This window comes from Neolamprologus brichardi, chromosome 18 (assembly GCF_056152115.1).
Source record: "Neolamprologus brichardi isolate AB-2024 chromosome 18, ASM5615211v1, whole genome shotgun sequence".
Lineage (NCBI taxonomy): Eukaryota > Metazoa > Chordata > Actinopteri > Cichliformes > Cichlidae > Neolamprologus > Neolamprologus brichardi.
Window position 1 is genome coordinate 9,095,343 of NC_142121.1, and position 17,911 is coordinate 9,113,253.

The 17,911-nt window shown below is 39.7% G+C and overlaps 1 protein-coding gene across 4 annotated transcripts in view; it reads left to right on the forward strand.

The window, feature by feature from the left end:
• Nucleotides 1-2,855: 2,855 nt before the first annotated feature.
• The window catches only part of esyt2a (extended synaptotagmin-like protein 2a), a 63,929-nt gene continuing 48,873 nt past the window's right edge, over nucleotides 2,856-17,911 (forward strand). For 3 of the 4 annotated variants that reach the window (XM_087832654.1, XM_087832656.1, XM_087832657.1), the window contains exons 1-2: nucleotides 2,856-3,011; nucleotides 4,234-4,618. In XM_087832654.1, coding sequence (XP_087688780.1) covers nucleotides 4,241-4,618 — 378 coding nt within the window. In that variant the 5' untranslated portion in view covers nucleotides 2,856-3,011; nucleotides 4,234-4,240. Of the gene's footprint in view, nucleotides 3,035-4,233; nucleotides 4,619-17,911 lie in introns of all 4 variants that reach the window. The other variant, XM_087832655.1, reaches the window with a different exon arrangement.

Genomic DNA, 17,911 nt, shown 5'->3' on the forward strand with positions numbered 1-17,911 from the left:
TAGAACATCTACATGGATGGAATGACCCAAGGGTTCCCATGAGAACATTGCCTGAAGCATCACACTGTCTCCTCTGGCTTAGTAAATCATAGTCTCAGATGTTCCTCAGTAAAGAACACACACCACCATCCATGTGGTATAAAAAAAGGTCAAACCAGACCTCCTTCCTTTGCTCCGTGTTCTAGTTCTGACATGCTCACATCATTGTGGCACTTTGGTCTGTGGGCGGGGATCAGCATGGGCACCCTGACTGGTCCACGGCTATGCCCCATGCACAACAAACTACGATGCATTGTGTATTCTGACACTAGGGGGTACCCCACAAGGATGCCTTCCCCTTACCCAGTATTGACAAGTCCCTTGATGCTTTGTCAGGTGTCATCTGGTTTTCAACTTTGGACCTTGCAGCAGGTTATAGCCAAGTCCCCTTCTGTATTCCATTTAGGCTGTTTGAGTGGAATAGACCCTGTGCACGAGAAAATGCTAACTTCCTGGTTTGAGACCGGATGTAGGGTTGTACATTTCCGGTAGCTTTACTTTGCGGTCAATTGCTACTGCGAACATATACTCCAAAATCATGTCCAAAACTCAAAAACGGAAAGATCGCGTTAAGTTACAAAGAGCAGAAGGTGGGAACACTCACCACTGTTGTGTCATAAAAAATCTAATGATCAATTTTGACGTTTAAACAGTTTAGATCGATCAGTTGTTTACATCACTCACCACAAGCAGAACTGCTTTACTGCATGCAGAAGACACATCGTCCACATTCAGAAGTATCTCTGTATAGTGACTGGTCTTATGATTTAAACAGGCAAATGTTCAGCATTCAAACTACAGGTGAAGAATAGTCAAACCAGATGTTTCCCCGTTATGTCGATATCAGCTAGTCAGGTACACACCCACACAGCATGTTAACAAACCGTGAAAAAAAGCCACACAAAAAGTTAATGATTGCTGGTAAGGGTTTCTATACATTAGCATTTATGAAGGGTATGTTGTGACTTACCTTCAAAATTACAGTGGTCCCTCGCGGTTCACCTTTCACCTCACTGTTTAGCAGATTTTTTTAGTGCAAGTTTGCATGTCTTTTTTTTTTTTTTTTTACATCACATTGTGTCCTGCGTCCTGATCGCTGCAGACGATCTCCTCCGTGACGTCTCTCCTGTACAGTACAGAATCGCTGCATCGATCGCTAGCAGTGTGACTCTGAAGTGCAGTACTGTATGTCAACGATGTAGACGAAACGTTTTGCACAGTCAAAAAATAAAATTGGCTACTTGATTTCACCTTGATTTCAAACGAGTGACAGCTGTTTACAGATACTGAGAAATATAAAATTTGAATCCCTTTTCTCTTTTGCTCTGAGGCGCTGGGAAAAATATCGACAAGTCGATGAACATCATTTACTGATATATTGGGTAAATGCCCAAGATATCTATAGAAATGTAAATCGCCGCTTGATTCATTCATTTGCTTAACTTGTTTTGGGCCGTATACAAGGCGCTAATAGGACACCGGAAACAAAGCTCCCCACAGGCGTTTCCACACCGGAAGTAGCATATGCTAACGCGCACATAGTCTATAGAATGCCCTTTTAAGTTGTGTAATGCCCCGAGTACATTTCAGAAATTAAAGGACAGCATATTTGGGGACCAGCAGTCATTACTGCTCTACTTGGATGATGTCATTGTGTTCTTTCTACAGTAGAGGAGCATGTGAGTTGTTCTGGGCCATCTGCAGTAAGAAGGTCTCAAAGTAAAGTTGGAACAGTGTTCCTTTTTTCAAGCTATTTGTGTGTGCCTACAGACACTAATAAAATAGAAACCGTTTCTAAGTGGATTCGAGTTCCTTCTTTGGCTCTGCAAGCTACTATTGCTGTTTTGTTGAAAGATTTGCCTAGTTGGCTGCTCCTTTGCATTGCTTAATAGCTGAACTGACTGGTACTAAGTCTAGGAAACCCTCAAGAAAGGTTTTGTCTGCAGTATGTTGGGGGAGATTAAGCACTTTTGGTGAGGTTTCCTCTTATGCATTTGAGGGTAAACACCGGAATATGAGCATAAAGCCCCATTTAAGTTGCAGCGAGAACTGCAGTGCGAATCTCGGGTATCTGGTAGCACCCCTTGGGCACTCCTCCCTGGCCTCTCCGAGTTGCCTGTCTTTAACTGCATTAATCAAAGAATTTTGTTGTTTTTAAGCAATATTTGGTGTTTTAATTAAATGTCCAGTAGTCTGTCACTTAAATTTCAGTTATTTTGTTTAATAAATGAGTGATTGCCACGCCTCTGTCTTTGTCAATAACAAACCTGTGTGCCTTCGCAAAAACTTTTGCACTGGTTAATCTAATATTTCCTGGGGTGAACCCCACCCCCAGGTGGCATTGTCGGCACCTTTTAGTTGCCTTTTCAGTTTTCTCCTCCTTGCAGCCACGTAACGTTATACCTGATGGTTGAATATAAGAGCTGGACTTAGACCGGGGAGAAGATGCCAAGGAGGGCTTTAAATCTAGATTAGGCATGTGACACTTTAATAGTCACTATTTTATACAATCACCTTTCTCTATATATACAACGATAAACCAGCGTTGAACTGACAAAAATCGCATCACTTTATCTGTGAGCACTGTATTTATGAAAATAGAGAAAGTAAAATGGTCAGTTCAACATGCTAAACTAAATCTGCTTTAAATTTTATTTTCTAAACTTGAATCTTATCATTTAAAACTAGTTTTCTTTCGATGTCTGTGGTGGATTTTCCGCCACCGGGTGGCACCCGTGTCTGCTGCTGTGCTGTGCGGTTTGAAGCTCCCTCCCTGAAGGAGGCTGACCTCTTTCCCGCGATGACAGTTTCCTGCAGGCTTGCCGAGGCGGACTGCTCGCCCTCACAGTAGGATGTGCTGACGGGGAGCAGGGTTAAAAAGAGTTGAGCTGCTCGGCATGCAGTGGACGAAGCTGACAAAGTGATTATTAGTTCATTTTTCAAGGAGCAGCGAATGTCGCAGGTGGATACCGGTGAGTGTGACGCTTCCTTGGCGGTAAGCGAAGAAAAAGAAGTTGTTTTTCGGTTGGTGTTTGATGCACGTATTACTGGTAGGTGAAGTCCTAGCCCTAATACGTGTCACTCTGGGGCGTCAGACTCCATCTAAGAAATGAGGATTTAAGACTTGCACTATTTAACAGTCAAGTTATGTACGTTTTTATGAATCGTGTAAGTACACTCTGATTTAATCATTGATGCTCTTTTATTCGGCTCGCATATAGCCACATAAAATAACACATTTAGCAGTAAAGAGTGTACTTTAATGACGCCTTCACACTTGTCGGTGCTAGCCACTGCACTGTGTTTTGGCAGCGCAAGGCTGAAGCGAGGACGGGTGAGGCACTTTTCAAAGTTGAAGTACTCCCGTAGACATGCGAGGGGATGCAATGAATATATGCCGAATTAAAGAGTGACTCTAATTGTTTTGCCACAAGTAAATTCATTTCTATCTAAAGCGTACTCTCCCCCTGTTCCTCAGAGACAAAAAAAATGGCATTTTTGTAAGGGAGTTTTGTCCGAGAGAAAAAGATAAACGACAGCTTAGCCTGTAGTCTGTATTGATTTACACTGCAGGCCAAGAAGAAGATTTTCTTGTCTTGTACAGATTTGTTTATCGGGGATTGGTTTGCAGCTTTAATGTATTTTTCTGTCATTTGCATCCAGGCTACTACAGCCTGCTTGTTGAAGGGGAATTAAGACAACATGGATCCTCTGGAGAAGGCCTATTACTACTAAATTGGACATTTATCTATATATATATACCAGCGCTTTACATCAAAATAAATGTTACACTTTTTATACTTGGTCCGAAAACCTTCTAGTGTTTACTTTTGAAAATAGAAATTGTGGTTGTTATTACTGGATTCTTTTCTTTCACCAACATTTCTCATCCTGTTTTAAATACTAAAGTCAATTCTTAATTAAAGGAGATGACTACATAGCAATCCTGGTGTTCATTTGAGGGGATCATTTCTCAGTTTCTTGTCACACTGTCAAGCTTAAAGTAGTTTTATTCCTTTGGGCATAACTGTGTCTCCATTCATCTCTTAGAATTTGGTTTATGGAGATGGAAATCTTGCAGCCACAGGGCCTTTTCTTTGTAGTATTGTAGTAAAAAAAACAGTTGGAGCTTTGTCTGCTTCTGTAGCGTGTGAATAAGCACTAACATTTTCTTGTAATTTACTGTTTTTCCAGAGGGGAAATGAGTAACAAGATGGACGGTTCAGCGGGAGAGGGTGCCAAAGCCAATGGGCCCATTGCAGAACCTAACACCCCCACAAGTACAATGGGCGCCCCTCTGTCCCCAGAAGAGCTGGCCGAAGAGCAGCAATCATCCCTGACAGATGTCACTCAAATGTGGATTAACTTTGCCAAGACTTTTGCCCTAATATTTCCTATCTACATCTTGGGATATTTTGAATTCAGCTTTAGCTGGGTTCTGATTGGACTTGCAATGCTTTTCTACTGGAGGAAGAACTATGGCAACGGGGACTACAGGATAAACCGTGCCTTAGCGTTCCTGCAGCAGGAGGAGAAAGCGGTGAAGCAAAGTGTGCCAACCACAGAGCTGCCACCATGGGTACGTACCGCAGTGTTGTTATAGTCCGTATATTATCACAGTCTTGTTATGGTTTACTTGCTTTCCTATTCTCTCAGGAGTTCTCACAGTCAACATCAAATATAGGATGTCTGCCAAGATGGCTGACATGGATGACTAATTTCCCTGCAGCTCTGCCCACTGATTTTTTTTTTTTTTTTTGTTTTGTTTTGCTTCTTTACTCAAAATACTTGACAGACATCCCAGCTCGCATGCTTGTGTGTCCAGTCAAATTAAAGGATCAGACAAACGCCCTGTAATTTCCATGTTTGGGATATTTTCTGAAGTTTTGCGTGCTAGATGGTACAACGGTATTGGCATTTGTTTTTCTCATAGGAAAGACTGCTGCAGTTTATTGCAGATTGGTCGACCAGAAGTTTAAGCCATAAAGTTTAATTTAATTTCCCTTAAATTCCTGAGCGTCAATAATAAAATGCATAAAAGTTGCAAATAGCATAGATTTTATTGGACTGAATCTCTGCTAGGTCTTCATGAAGGCATCACTTTTTTGCTGTCTCCTGTGTCCTGCACATCACCTACATATAGGGCAGGTTGTGCACACATTGTCTGTTTTTGCTGTTTGTTGCATCGCCTTCCAGGAGGTATTTCTCAGATTGTCCATGGAATGATCAAAATGGGATCCAGACTGCAGCATGTCTGACATTTGAAACCCTGACTGGGCAAAACAAATTTTGTTGCTTGTTAATGTTGGCCTCATAAATAGCCTCTGGAAAGGTCACATTCTGCCCTTTTTGTTGACGGTCCACGTCATCAGTCCTAGGATTTAGTCAGCATTAGGCTCATTTCAGTGTTTTTAAATGGCCAAAGAAGTTGGAGATGTCAGCCAATTAATCTCCGACGTGTGACTTCACAACCCAGTGTGCCCCTGAAGCTTTTTGGGAGAGTCATCAAACCGGTTCTATTTTTCAATTTCTCTCTTCATTCCTGAGATGTTTGGTGTATTTGTCTGTTACGACATTAGTGTGTAAAAGCAGGAGGCAGACTGACTGCACGTCTTTAACACAGCTGTCATTCTCTCCATTTACTTGATCTTTGCTTATAAAATGTGACATTACTATTTCCTACTATACCAGGAATGGAGATTAGTGTTGGGCATGTGCACACAGGTTCCAATGAGAACTGAGAAACGATGTGAACTCTGCAAATTTGTTCGTTTGGCCCGAGGTGGCAGATAATCCTTAAGAGCGCATTGTTCTCCCATGATGCTCTTTCTTTCGTTTCTCATTATCAAGCTTAACGAAATCCATAAAAAAAACGTAATATCACGGTCTGTAATTTCCTTTACTGCAGAAGGTCACATGAAAGCATCGTTTTATGTGGTCATAATGTTTGTCAATGTTCTTTCTGACATCTAGTATCCTTTTGGGTTAAAAATGTCATAATGTACTTCAGTTCAATTCTGTTTTTATTTTAGAGCCAGAATAAAATCCTGATAAAACCAAAATATTAGATTGGCAACAATCTGATAAGACCCTGTGAGCAAGAACTTGGCGATGATGGAGAGGAAGAACTTCTCTTTAACAGGAAATATTCTCTGGTAGGACTAGGCTCAAGGAGAAGGAAAGCTTTTTGTAACTTAATCTACTAAAGAGATACTTATAGGGCGACTGATTTTTCTAAGAAAGAAATCAATGGCCTGATTAGCATGTTGAGCACCTTGGTGTGTGTCTTTGAATCCTGATGAGGACTTGATAGATCTCTGCACTGCATGCTCATCCTGTAGTGACTTATCAATCCTTCTTTTTGACTTTCCCCCGTTTTGACTGGGGGAAATAACAAAAAAAGTGTCACGTTGTATTAAATGAGACCATAAACTTATTAGAAATGTGTTTACTGAGGTCATCGATCAACTGAGCCAAATTCATGCCTTCCCATAGACCTCTCTACAATTAGACTTGTGCAACCAGAGGAGTCAACACCTGCTGGCCATTAGAATTCATATTAAGGGACTTTTTACTAGAGGTGGGAATCACCAAACATCCCACGATACAATATTATTGCGATTTTTAAAAAAAAAAAAAAATTTGCAATATTCAGATTCTGTACATAAAGGTAAACTTTATCAATATTCATTTTATCTAATATCAAAGTCTCGCACTCAGTCTTTCTCTCATTTCAGTTTTATTGTTGACAAACTGAACGGTTTGTATTACAGTCTAGTCCAACTTAACTGAATGCAACCATCTGGTACAATTATAGCTATTCTGAACTATGCAGTTTATGAAAACTATGCAGCCCCTTCAGCAACTGAAGAATTTGAAAGTAAATTAAAACAAAATATAATTTTACATTAAATAAAAAAGTTTTAAACTTAATTAAAATAAAACATGTCTTAAATTAAAATAAGTAAACTGTCATGTTTATTGCTGCCATAAAAAAGTTAAACACATTTGGACAGTGAAGGAATGTCAGGATTCTTGCTCAGAAAAAGGATCAACATGCTCTGAAGTCAGAGCACAAAAACCTTTTTTGTAACAAAATATCGATTTCTGCTGTCCCTGTATCGATACATTGTTAGCAAACAAAATATCACGATACTACACAGTATCGATTTTTCCCCCACCCCTACTTTTTACATTAGCTTCATTTTTCAGATACAAAAGCTCTTGTGTCCAAACTTTATGCTAGCAGACCGTGGCTGACTTACCTAGCATGGGCTCAAGGATTGCTCGTTAGCTCAGAAACTAGTAGCAGTAGTTACAATATTACGTTCACTATTAATAGTTCTACATGAAGATAAGCTCCACTTTTGTCTGTGTTCAGCCTTCCTTTCTCCTTTAATACAACAAAAAGAAATGAGGCGCATCCTTCTTTGTGTGTTCAAGTATGAAGCAGGTACAAAAATAACACAATAAATACTAAAGCATTCATCCAATTCTTCAACCTGTTTTGTTTATAATAAGAGATTAACAGATAGCTGTCACTTATTGTTAACAGTAACAAACGGTCACACTGTATACCTTTGTTTTTCCACACTTGCAAACTGCACAGTTCATCAGCCATCCTTTCCAAGGCTTCTGTGATTTGAAACCCGCTGACACTGTAGTGAAGAGGCTTCCATTTTTCTGTCACATTTACTATTATCGATGATGATGCCAGAGTAGGAACTGTAAGAGGCTGAGTGGATGGCAGGATGCCAGGCAGACCCAAACACGGCCCCCCTCCCGTCACAGAGCAATCCATCAACACAGCCATTATCACACAGAAATGATGCCCGGCAATAACAATAGGTGACAAATAAAAGCTTACCTGCACACAGAAAGATCAGTGGATTAGAGCAGCTGTGTGGAAACTGCATGTTTTCTCTGTGTGACACTGTGGAACCTTTAAGTAACTTTGTGTTTAAGAAGAAAATGTGAAACCAGTGAATCGATGTTAAAGTATTTACACGTCCCAGCAACAGTGGGACATAATCAGCTGTGAACTTTGACCTCTGAAACAGACACGGTCTGTCACTGCCTGTCATACAAGACAGTTTATCTACGTCAGCTATATCACATTAACCTCCAAACTAAATGATTAGGAGCTCACTGTGAGTCCTGAGACGACATAGAGGAATAAAGTGAAACAGTTTTCTTAGGCTGTTCTTTTCTCAAAGGACAACATTAAATCTTCAGGCTGCATTATTTAAGCAGCAGACCAAAATCTGGGCATGTAAGAAACTAGAAACATGGGTTGTTTCTTTTTGAGTTGATCAATTGTTAATTTGTTCAAGTATTTCTGTCAGACAGGCAGAAAGTCCTGCATCAGCCCAAGCTTATCGTAGCATAAGTAAGTGATAATTCAGGGTGACTTGGTTCAGCCTCAACTATAAACTTTATCAACAAGTTTCAAACCTATTCTTAAAAAATCTAAAGGGTGTCTGTCTCCCAAATTCAAACTGGGAGTTGGTTCCAAAGAGGAACTGGTAACTGGTAACTGAAGGCTCTGCCTCCCATGCTTTGAAAGCAAAGCGTCAGAAAGGCACACGTGAGCAAAGATAACGTGAACTCTTGGTTATTAAAGTAGGGCAACTAGAGATTATTTAGTTAGTAGGGGTGGGGGAAAAAATCGATACTGTGTAGTATCGCGATATTTCGTTTGCTAATAATGTATCGATACAGGGACAGCAGAAATCGATATTTTGTTACAAACAATTTTTTTGTGGACTGGAACACGGAACTCTGACTTCAGAGCATGTTGATCCTTTTCCTGACATTCCTTCACTGTCCAAATGTGTTTAACTTTTTTTATGGCAGCAATAAACATGACAGTTTACTTATTTTAATTAAGTTTAAAACTTTTTTATTTAATGTAAAATTATATTTTGTTTTAATTTACTTTCAAATTCTTCAGTTGCTAAATGGGCTGCATAGTTTTCATAAATTGCATAGTTCAGAATAGCTATAATTGTACCAGATGGTTGCGTTCAGTTAAGTTGGACTAGACTGTAATACAAACCGTTCAGTTTGTCAACAATAAAACTGAAATGAGAGAAAGACTGAGTGCGAGACTTTGATATTAGATAAAATGAATATTGATAAAGTTTACCTTTATGTACAGAATCTGAATATCGCAAAATATTTTTAAAAATTTCAATAATATCGTATCATGCGTTAAGTATTGTGATAATATCGTATCGTGGGATGTATGGTGATTCCCACCTCTATTAGTTAGAACATAGAATGACCTTCTCAAAGCTGAAGTTGATATATTCACATTGCTTATTTTGTCTAACCAACACAACAAAACATGGATATTGGAAAAATGTATCAAATCTTCACATTTAAGAAGTCTGAGTGTTCTTGGTTAATCGTTGTTTTTATAAAAGCAGCAAACCTGAACCTCAGTAATGCATTAATTTAATAGTCAGTAAACTAGCTGTGATCATCTGTGAAGTATAGATTTTGTTGGAGCTACTTGTCTACTATTTCTCACCCTCCTAGGAAATATGCCTGGAATGAGGCTTGATAGGCAGTGTGGGCACCAGCTTATAGTTAACAGGCCAAGAATGCCGGAGGATACTGCTACAGTTTTATCTTTCTGAAGACAAACTAACACTGTTCACCTTGTTCTCTCAGCATTGTTGGACAGAAGAGGATGTATCTGTTGTATCAGGGCTTTTGGAGTTTACAGCAGAATTGAACTCAGTCAAGACTCTGAGTGAGACTGGATTTTAGAGGCCGATGTCGTTAAGAAGCAAAAGTTAAGAAGAAAATTCAAGATAAATAAAAATCAGGGTTTATGATTATGTACTTCCAGTACAGTAAACTTACTCTTTCAAATTACTCTGACAACTGCACTCGACTCCTATGAGCATGTGTACAGTTTACATGTGTTATAAGCCTTACCAGCTATTTCAAGCAAATACTCACCCTTTTATATTCTCTGTGCAATATTAAATAACTCCCAGCGCATAGAATAAACTTTGATTCAATGCAAAATATTCTCATAACAAACTAAGTTATTAAACTTACATCAGAGTTTGTAAATTGATCAAATAACAGGATATAGACCTATTTGTTTATAAACCTGTTGTTTTGCGACTGGCTGGAGTTCGAGCTAGTTGTAACTCAGGCCACTTTACCTTTTTTAGTTTCTTTAAGATGTCAATGTCCAGCTGGGTGACGTTGATTAAATTTGGGGATTTTTTTGTCCTCCTTCCCCTTACCCCCAGCTGGTTCCAGTAAATCGCTGCTTTCCGTGAGCCTGGTCCTGTTGGAGGTTTTTTCCTGTTAAAAGGGGATTTTTATGTCCCACTCTGACCCTCAGCACGCTCACAAGGCCTCATCTGATTATCTAAAATGCTACTAAACATGTAAGATTGAATAAGGCATTAGTGGTTGAGGTCTGAAATTAACAATGGCGCAGACTTTTTGATAAACTTATGATAACCTAATTATCGTTCATGGCTCGTATACCTTTACTATAGAAAACCTGTAAGATGAAAAAAGGCATTTTTGTCATCCACTGTGAATGTAAACAATGGCATAAAGTGATACGACAGTACTAGACTGATGCAACAATACTATCATGTGTGCTTTTGAAAGAAACCACATACCGTTTTTTGTGCACTCTTAGTACACCATTGTCCTGTAATCTCTTCATCCACATAAGCTGGAAAATCAGATGTTTTGTTCTTCTGCTGCTTATCTTTGCTCTGCTTTTCACAGTCTGCAGCTTGTAAAGCTTTGAATGTGATTACTGAATGTTATAAGGCAAGATAATTTTATTTATTAGTTTTTTCCTGGACAGCATCGTTCAAAAATCATTCAGCAAAATTACTTCAACATGATCCTGCTACCAGGCCTAAAATACTGTTTATTATTTAGCAGCCAGCTTATGGTCTTTAATCACATGACAATCAAAAGGGGTTGACCTCAAACACAGACATCAACAGTTCAGACTACTGCTGGCTGCTTTTAAGATGAGCGCGGTGATCGAAGGAGAGGTTTGAAATGCCGCTACAGCAAAGCAGTTAGGTCAGGGTGGTAAACCGACAGGCTGCAGGTTTAGGACAGGCCAACCAAATTCCTGTGGAGATAAAGACAGAGCTGATATGTGAGTGTCCGACTCGGACTTTTGCTTACCAAGCTGATAATGTGCGTTATGTGTTTTGATTTGAATCATGCTTTCCTCTGATTGGCTGACTGCCATAATTGATTAAGTATTTAAAATAACAGAAAAAAAAGCTTTTTTTCAAGCCAACATGCAAAACAGTTGATGATTCCATAATTTCATGTGTGGCAGTTTTGCACTCTTAACTAGGGTTGCTCAATTAATCGAATTTTAATCTCGATTACGATCTGGGCTTTCAACGATCATTACAAATGACTGAGCCGATTATTAGCCCCTCCCTCGTGCTTTACTCTCGCGCTGCTCCGTGTGGGAAATCGAGCGCACCTCTCTGCATTTCGAACACGTGTCACAACAATTAAGAGGGCCCGAGGGAAGCTCGGAAAGCTAAGCAGAAGTTATTTGGAGAGGAGAGTTACGGAGCCCCGCAGGGGACATGGGAGAAAAAAAATTTTGACTTTTTTTTTCTCCCATGTCCCCTGCGGGGCTCCGTAGAGAGTGACTGCCGTTGGTTGAAAAGAGGGGTAAAAAAAACTTCAGTGGTGTGGAAACATTATGGGTTTGCGTAGTCAGACGTGGATCAAGTAGACATAGTGTGTAAACTTTGCTACAGTGTCGTAGCTGCACCACAGAGCAACACTGCAAAGTTCACTAAACATAGATGTTTACATTTTTCATTTATTTTTTTATATTGCAAACATTTGCACTGTTATCAGCATTTGCACACTATTTTATATTATTTTTTGACAATCTTTAAAGTCATTATTTAATACATTGTTATTGTTAAATAAATATCGTCAAATAATCGAGATCTCAATTTCAGTGAAAATAATCGTGATTATCATTTTTGCCATAATCGAGCAGCCCTACTCTTAACTTGATATTTTTGACTTAATCCCACTATTTCACACTGGTATTTGTTTCCTGATATTTTACAGTATAAACCATGAACCAGGAAAATAAGTCTAGAAATAATAGTTGGTGGAGTCACTGTTTATGTGATGGAAAAACAGCAGCGACACTAGCAAGTGACTGTTCTGTGTTTAACCATATTAAAAATATCCCCCTGTGTTTGACAGCACACATAGCAAAGAGTAGGAAAGCCAACTGTGTGTAACTAAGTGTAAAGAGCAGTCTGAGTGTTTGACACCAAAGAGTTGAGTTTTGCACTCCTGATTTGATTGATTTATTACATTTAAGTTGACCAACGTGAACAGCAGCGGGGCAAAGGTGAAGCCTGTAGGAATCAAAACACACAAATGAAATCCAGCAGGTGGGGTTGTTACTGAGTGCTGAATAAAAGCTCATGTGTCCATTTTCCATGAGAACATCAAGTAGATAATTTGTGTCATCTTCTGGTGTTTGAATCCACATACCAGCAGTAATGTGGAGTCGTGGACGGAGAACAGAGGCTTCAGAAAATGACTGAGCTGAAAAGAGACGTGCACTTAGAGAAAATTATTACTTTTCTGTTTTTTCAGGCAAAAGTCTTAAACTGATGTAGCTGTAGAAGCAAATACATCTGTGCAGCCAGTTTCATGGCAAAAGGGGGTATTTTATGATGCACACCCTAGTGAAGGTAAACCACATGATCAAAGATCGTTAAGTCTTTGTGTGAAGCTGTTAAACTATCAGAGTCATGACCAATTGAAGCCAGAGAAGAGGAGCAAAGAGAGACGGTGGCGAGAACAGGCACAAGTTAATGATGTGAAATGGTGGCGTGTACATGACTGGGAGTGAAAAAGAGGGGCGTGCAGGACAAATGTTGATTGTGCCATCCAGCAAACTGAGCCTGCAGCAGCACAACTAAAACACGGTTCCACGCTCACCAGTTTTAAGCTTATTCTTAAAAGCAGAGAGAGCGTGTCTGTGTCCTGAATCCAAACTGTGAGCTGGATCCAAGGAAGAGACGCCGGACAGCGGAAAGAAACCACAAATCAACCTTCACTCTTTGTAAAACACGGTGCTCGGTCTTCAAGAAGCGATGGAACCTGGCAATTCAGGACTTTATATGTGAAGAGAAAGATTGTAAATGCAATTAACAGAGAGCCAGAGATGAGAAGCTGATATGAGACGTTTATGATCTCTTTTTCGAGTCTGTGCTTTTGCTTCGTAAAACATCCTACGCTACTATCAACTGGAAGCTTGTGAAACAGGTTGTTATGAGACGGTTGCGGAGTTGCTTACATGTCAGACTGTAATGAGAGGGAATTCGTTTGCATGACTGATGGTATGATTTTTATATACTGTGCAGTACTCTGGTTATATTTGGCTTTTTTTATGGAGGTTGGAACCATGCTCATGATTTGTGGTTGGGTTTGAGTCAGACGAGTTTGGCTGTGTTGGGTAATTCCTGGGTGGGACCATGAGTATTAAAGTTGTGGAAAATTTCAGCCAAACATCTTCTCTTCTTAGTCCAATGTTCCAGTGACCTGGTTTAACGCAGCCTGACTGCATTCTGCCTTTCAAAACACAGACATAGGAAGTTGCTGCATTTGCAGTGTAACTGTTTCCCTCCACGTCCCAGTGGCTCTCTTCTCCTCCTCCTCCCTCTCTTCATCTGTGTGTGCTCATATGACATGGGATGGGTGGGGATTCCCTGTTCTTTTGAAGTGCCAGAGGGCGGGGCTGTGCTCCGCAGCCCAGAATGAAAACAATGCAAAGGAACAGAAAGGCCTCGGCTGCTCTGCCCTGATTCAAGTGTCTATAAGGTTTTATTTGGTTGTGAAAAGAAACATGAGGTGTTGTGCAAAAAGTGCGACCGTTTATCTCAATCTGGGTGTGTTTGGATCTGCATATTTATTGCAGTCGTGAAGGAAATATTTACCCTACCACCCCTAATGATAAAAATGAATGCATCAGCCTTGTTATTGTTATTCTTTTAAAATATAGTTGGAGTAGAGAGCAGCACTGTCCAGTGGATTGGCTGTTTATTTTTAAGAAATTAGAGAGCAATGTTGACTCGATACAGACTTATCAGCATCCACACGCCAAAGAATTAGACCTGATCAAAGCGGAGTTTCTGAAACCTGCAGTGAACATGGATACTTTTCCTGCTTTTAGATATTTAGACTCCTGTGGTTTGCAAAAACACTCCCGCTTGTGTAGAAGTTTATCAGAAAACTGATCTTACATACATTGACTTTATGAGCTAAATTGCTATATTCAGGTCAGGTCAAAAAGGCGGATTATCCAGGACTGTCCTGGCTAACAGTTAGGTAATCACTTGCTTACAGACAAAATTTAACAGCAACAAAAATTTCTGTGAAATTAGCTGAGTGACATACAGACAATATCGTGCGTTCGCCCCAACCCGAGTTAGGATATTGTGGATGACTACAGAGGGGCTGTTGCATGCTGTCCTACAGCATTAAAACTGAATGCATATATTCCTCACGATGGCCTGTTCTGCTCTCTCAGCCTAAATATAGCCGTCAGTGGAGCAACTGTCTCGTCACATCCACCTTTCAACATCTTCTGTCGTGTAAAGGGGACATGACTAAGCACATTTTCCTGTTTTGTTGTCACCTTATAGATGTGCAGAGTCACCGTCTTCCCACTTTTTATTTATTTTTTAATTATATCCACTTTTTTTTTTATATCATCCAGATGGACACAGAGCAAACGTTTAGAATTTTCTGCTGTAGAAGGATTTTTTAAAATATATTTTTTGTTTCATTTTTTCTATCATTTTTATTTTAATTTGTTACTCTTTTCCCACACCTCCCCCTGCTCTCTCTCACACAGACATGCTTTGTGTATGGGGTGTGGCTGGGGAGGAGTGTCAGGATTTCCTAACAGCTGGTGCATAGTTGTGCTGTGAGTCTCTTCGCCCATGTCGCACATTTTGGCATGAACGCGTACACACGTGACGGAAGGTGACGCTCCAGTCTTCTGCTAATCCTTTGTTGGTTTTACAGAAGACCTGCTGTACAAGGCGAAAGCCAAAAATGTTGCCCGACATCGGATCCATGTTTTTCTTGAGTACAGAGGGCACCGTGACAGGAAGCAGAACTGCAGATCAAAACATGCGCAGGTCTGTGCTGGTGTGGGCGTATCGCTGCAGGCGTATGAAGCACAATCCAGGAAGGCCTGTTTGAGAAATATATCCATAAGATTACAAAAATATTGACAGACACTGCTCACTATAACCTCTCAGACAGGATTTGACTGGAAGTCTGGAAGGCTTACAGCAGTGCTAATTTTCATCATTGGATTATAAGTAATGATAATGCAACATTTAGACGAAGCGGGATATGCTTGTTTGCTGAAAGTGTTACTGAAATAAATGAGGACTCGCTTATTTGATTGCTGACATTTAGGGAAACGATGATTTGTAAGCTGTCAGAAAACATGTTTTATTTACTGTATTTTGTAACTGATTAATTGTTTTAGCCATTTTTTGAGGAAAATGGTTCTGCTTAAACTAGATTTCCTTCCATTTTTAAAAGTGTGCACCAGTTATCCAGTACTTTGAGAACCCGTAGGTGCTTATTTGTAACACCAATGAATTGTGATGAAGTTATGATTAGTGATGGCTCATATTGGTGTGTCTGCAATGTTTTAGTGCGATGAAAAGTTATGAATGCATATTTTCCTCATGATGGTCGGTCCTGCTCTCTCAGCTTAAATATAGCCGTCAGTGGAGCAACCGTCTCATCACATCCACCTTTCAACGTCTTCTGTTGTTTAAATGAATGAATAGACACTGGGAATTGCAGTGGTCCAAACTGTTAATGGAAACTTTATCATTAATGTGATGAGGTTTATGATGGTGTTATCTTCCACATGCTAAAATAACCCCAGAGTTTCTATTAGAGCTTGATTATGCTAAAAAAAATTACAATCATTTTCTAATCCCCATCAACTCACCGTAAATCACTTTGTTAATTATTGTTTGATCTTTTTACGGCAGCCTTTCTACTTTAAATATTTTACTTGAAAATCCAAAAAGAAAGTAAGTAAGAAGGTGTTCTTGTCCATTAAGCCCATCTTACATATGCAGTTATCCCTCCCTGGCAGCTTGCTTCCACTGTGGGACGTCTACGGGTGCTGATAGGGGTCAGAGGAAGCCCCAGGTGGCAGAGGACTTGTGTACCATTGGAGATTTTTGTAGCAACAAAGTTTTACACCTGTATTCTTGTGGAAATTTGAAAAACTGCCAGTAGTAATAAAATAAAGGCCTTTACTTTTCCAAACCTACTTTGAGTACCTGGAGCTGGATGTTTTGGTCAAGGACTTTTTAATTGGCCTGGTCCCAGTTTACTCTATGGAATGTTGCTGACTGTGTTTAACTTTGAGTAGAGGACTGAGCAGATTATCAGCTCCTTCATGCATTTTTGAAGTGCACGCTGCTGATTCAGGGGATTTAGGGAGAAATCTGCAGGAAGAGCACGCTGAGGTCAGTCGGTGGGAGTTTCTGGTGACGTTATACTTGAAACATTCAATGAACAATCATGAAAGATCATTTTCCTTCCGTTACCTGGACCTTGTGCTGCCATTGTTGCTCTAAAAGAGGAAGATGTTCCCAGTTTATTGAGGAAATAAATATGTTTCCTTGTTTTGTTACTCTCCAGAGAACTCTGCATTATTGAATACAGAATAAAAAAACATTTACATAAATTAAATGTTTCTTCTTGTTACAAATAAAAGGTTGTATTGCCCTTTAGTTTCTGTCCCACATTCCTTCTCTCGTGATAGTTTTATGCTCAGTTTTTTTAGTACCTAACCTAATTTCCTGTGTAATTCATATAAATGAGGGAAAATGAGTAATTTACTGTACTTTCCTCACTCTCTTATTAAGATGTCCAAATCTAGATTTTTCTTTCAGTTGTTTACCCTAAAAGTAAACTCTGCTTCCTCAGCTGTTGGCTTTTTATTAGCCAGATGAGTCATACTTTCCTTTTTTTTGTCTAGTTCCAACTCTGTTGTTTTGGTTTTTGTCATCTGCCAAGTTGCAGACTGTTTATATGACAGATGTGGTTAGCGCTGGGACTAAGGAAAGAATGCAGCAATGACATGTCAGGGCCATATTTGGAGCAGCTTTGGCTTAAGTGTAACGTGGAATAACTCGCAGACAGACACTGTCACCAAAAACAAACAATGATTTGTATTTAACTTACATGTAAAGCTCCACTTTCATCCCTGATGGAGCGCTTTGGCCTAACTAACACTGGGATGCAGTAGCAGTATTTTCTTTCTATCAGCCTTTTGTCTGCTTAGCTCATAATGGCATCTTCAAAGATGCTGATGTTTAGCTATCCATAAACCCCACAGGAGTATTGACGTTTTGTGTTGTAGTAATTTGAGACAGGGGCCCGGTTCTTAGAAACCATGTGACATTCCAGGGGAAAGTATTCAAACAACACTAATAAAAAAACACCAGAGAAACAGTCATTTGCATTAGTCACATGTTGTTGTTGTTATTGTCTTTCCATTTTCTATACTAGCTGCACGCCCGTGCTGACACAAGTCAGTTATTTTATATATAGTTTGTGGTGATTGTGATGAAACTGATTAATTGTCCGTCTCTGTACTGTTTCCAGTTAATGTTTTTGTCATTTTTCATGTAAACTAAAACAAGGTCAGTAGACATTTATTGGATTTGTAATTATTTTAGTGCTGTCAGCGTTAATCTCGTTATCTTGTGAACGGCTGCATGGCACGTTAACGAGCTAACCGTGCTAACACGTCAACGTT